Source organism: Prorops nasuta, unplaced genomic scaffold (genome assembly GCF_024137725.1).
Source record: "Prorops nasuta isolate Cenicafe-Biocafe unplaced genomic scaffold, Cenicafe_Pnas_1.2 PNAS00001, whole genome shotgun sequence".
NCBI lineage: Eukaryota > Metazoa > Arthropoda > Insecta > Hymenoptera > Bethylidae > Prorops > Prorops nasuta.
The window spans coordinates 4,024,485-4,027,645 of NW_027116798.1; the positions used below are offsets into that span (position 1 = coordinate 4,024,485).

The 3,161-nt window shown below is 28.6% G+C and overlaps 1 protein-coding gene across 1 annotated transcript; it reads left to right on the top strand.

Annotated features, from left to right (window-relative positions):
- Positions 1 to 1,155: 1,155 nt before the first annotated feature.
- On the top strand, positions 1,156 to 2,204 carry LOC136777099 (uncharacterized). Its single transcript, XM_066733205.1, has 4 exons — positions 1,156 to 1,365; positions 1,444 to 1,811; positions 1,932 to 2,039; positions 2,192 to 2,204. Exons 1-4 carry the CDS (start codon positions 1,156 to 1,158, stop codon positions 2,202 to 2,204), a joined length of 699 nt encoding a protein of 232 aa, XP_066589302.1.
- The last annotated feature ends 957 nt before the right edge of the window (positions 2,205 to 3,161 follow it).

Genomic DNA, 3,161 nt, shown 5'->3' on the forward strand with positions numbered 1-3,161 from the left:
TGGCAATTTGTTTACAAAATAGTTGTGTTACCACGGGGGGTATATAAGATGGTTGCACTAGCTTGCCTTTGACAAGTCTATGAAATGCTACAGGGAGATCTCCTCGAGTTTTGCAATTGATATACTCAATTTCGTATTGCATATTCTTGTAGGTTTTCTCTACAAATTTTTAAAACACTATATGAATGTAGCATCTTATCCAGTCGTTCACTTATGGTTATTTCAATCTGATTTTTTAGCCAACACTGCTGAAAGCAATGTGTCGAATAATGAAATCATATTGTTAACATTTTCAACAAATGGTAACTTAGTGTGACCATTTTGATAACTTTCGATGTTGTGTAGTCTTAAAGAGTATGTTATCACAAAGACTTTCAATATGATAACATTAAGTTTTTATTTTATTAAAATGTTAACAATATGATATAATTTTCTTAAGAACCGCTCTGGATAGTGTTGGCTCGGTTTGCATATATCAATATGTGTTTTTGGTTAAAGTTGTATGCACAACCGCTTTAAATATATGTAGTTGTTCCTCTCATTATAATTTGAAACAGTAAACAACTGGGCGAAATGCTACATTTGCATAGTGTATTACAAAGCTCTTGAGATCGACAGGAATATGCAATACAATAATTAGGGCTACCGGTTGAAAAACTCAAGAGAAATTTCATGTAGCATTAAAATGACGTTTCAGGATGAAGCTATTCCGACAGAAAGATTGATCATATTGATATGACCTAGCTTATGTCCTCCCCCGATGTCAAACAACTTTTAGTTGAAATATTTTTATTTATTCTGTATATCCTCTCTTCAGATATTTGTTGGGAACAAATTAAAATATATACACCCTTTATACAAGTATTTTCTCCATTTAATTAATAATTTATACAGAGTGAGGTATTTAAAACGTTACAGAGCTTGGACATAAAAACTAATATATCCCTGCAATTTTTTGTTAAAACTAAACCTGAATGCAAATAGACATTTCTTTTACACAATATCAAAGAAATGCATTGTCCTTTAGAAACAATAAATAACTTTCAATGCTACAGAGGTAAAAATTTGCATGATATATATGTTTTGGAACGTCTTAAGTAACCTACCCTGTGTATGATTGAAAGTTAACTTTATATTTATATTGCTTTTATAATAATGTCGCAGTTCGTGCCAATTATATGGGTCCTATTGTCAAATAAATTGGAAAGGACTTATGTTGAAATTTTTGAATTTATTAAAGCCAAAATTATAAAACGTTTAGAGCCTCTTCATTGCATTTGCGACTTTGAAATTGGTTTGCATAACGCAATTAGAGCAGTGTTCCATAGCTGCCACATTACGGGATGTTATTTTCATTTTGTCCAAGTTTGTTTTCTTTTGTATCCATTTTTATTATAAAAAGACACAGTAATATATATTGTTATCTTTTTCTAATTATAATAGAGTTTGACAAAGAAAGCCCGAAGATATCAAATATTCGAAAAAACGAAAAATAGAAATCAGTTACATATAAAAACTATTGTCCTATTTAGAAAAATTTGTAATTTGGCTCTTTTGCCAGCACATTTTATTCAACAAGAATTCGATATCATTGTAAATAGAACAGCAGAAGAGCCAATACTCTTTCAATATTTTGAACATTTTTTCAAATATTTCAAAAATTATTGGCTGAAGCGAATAGGCGTACAAATTTTTTCAATTTATCGTTTGAAGGATTCCACAAATAACTGTCAGGAAAGGTATCATGAAACATTAAATGAGAAAATGAACTCTCACCCGGCTTTAAGCAATTTTGTTGGTAAGTATAAGCAGTAAATATACTAATGATGTATATATACTCATCCTCTATTCCTAAATTTAATGCTATGATTACCAATATGAGCTTGTGACATATCTGTTGTAAGAAAACGGTAAAGTACACATTTTTCTAGGGCTCATAATGTACAAGCGAAAAATAGGGTGAAAGTAAGACTTTCGCAGTTAATTAGAATTTCATACATTATTATTGATATTCACGAAATTAAAGTATTTAATTTCGGGTAAGAATAAATAATTTATTTCCAACAGCCTTTCAGAAAACTCGTATATACTACTTAAAATTTATACTAAAAAAATGTGCATAAACATGAAATTTGATAAAAACTGCAATCATTAACGTTTTTTATATGTCTAATAAGAAATTCATTTTCAGAAAAATTGATTGAAATCATAAAAATATATAGCATTGAAGTTTCACAAATAAATAGAGGACATGGAAAGAATATCGTGAACAAGCGAAAATGATCAAATATCAATAAAAATGGCTCTTGGACGATCAAGGTGGATGGTCTATGCTAGATAAATGTATTTTCACAAGTGATTCAGAAAATAATACATTACAAATTATTAATAATTTTATAAATACTTCCGTTTTAAAAAATGAAAAATTAAGAAACGATATTAAGAAACTAATCAAAAATGATGAAGGTAAACAAATTTTTTATGTTTAAATGATAAAGATCTAAAGTGTTACTAATTTTTAGATTTTCAATTTGAGAATATAATTCCTTTGAAAATACAGAAAATAACCGAGGGAATCGAAAAAGGCTTCTTACTATTAAATTACAACAAATTGTAAAATTTTAAATAATTGTGTACCTGTTAAGACTGAAATTAATATTAAACTGATATGTAATTGTTGATAACATGGCTGACTGTTAAACTTTTCCGCTTCACTCGTCCTTAATATCTCGTATATATAATGTTACTTTTAATAACAAAGAAGGAAAACTGCTCATATTTAATATATTATCATCTGTTACCCAGTATTGATAATTTAAAAGCAATTTTAAGTGAATTATTTTGAACGGAAAGTACAATTAGTACTTGTCTTCGAGACACTACCGTGTTTCTGGAATTTATCTTGAGCTGTAAACACATGAAAAGTAAATTAATAAGTGAGGGTTTAATGTATAAAGTCTCCTTAGTTATTTTATATATACTTGCCATTGGTATATTGTAATACTTACCATTATCCAAGTTTTATGTAAAGTATAACGTAGAGGCCAAACTCCTGTTCAAGAATATTGATTTCGGATGATTGTGTTATCAAGACTTTTTTAATACGACCAATGAAATTGGTATTTCAAGAAAGTCAACGTAAGTAATAAATCTCTCTTCAG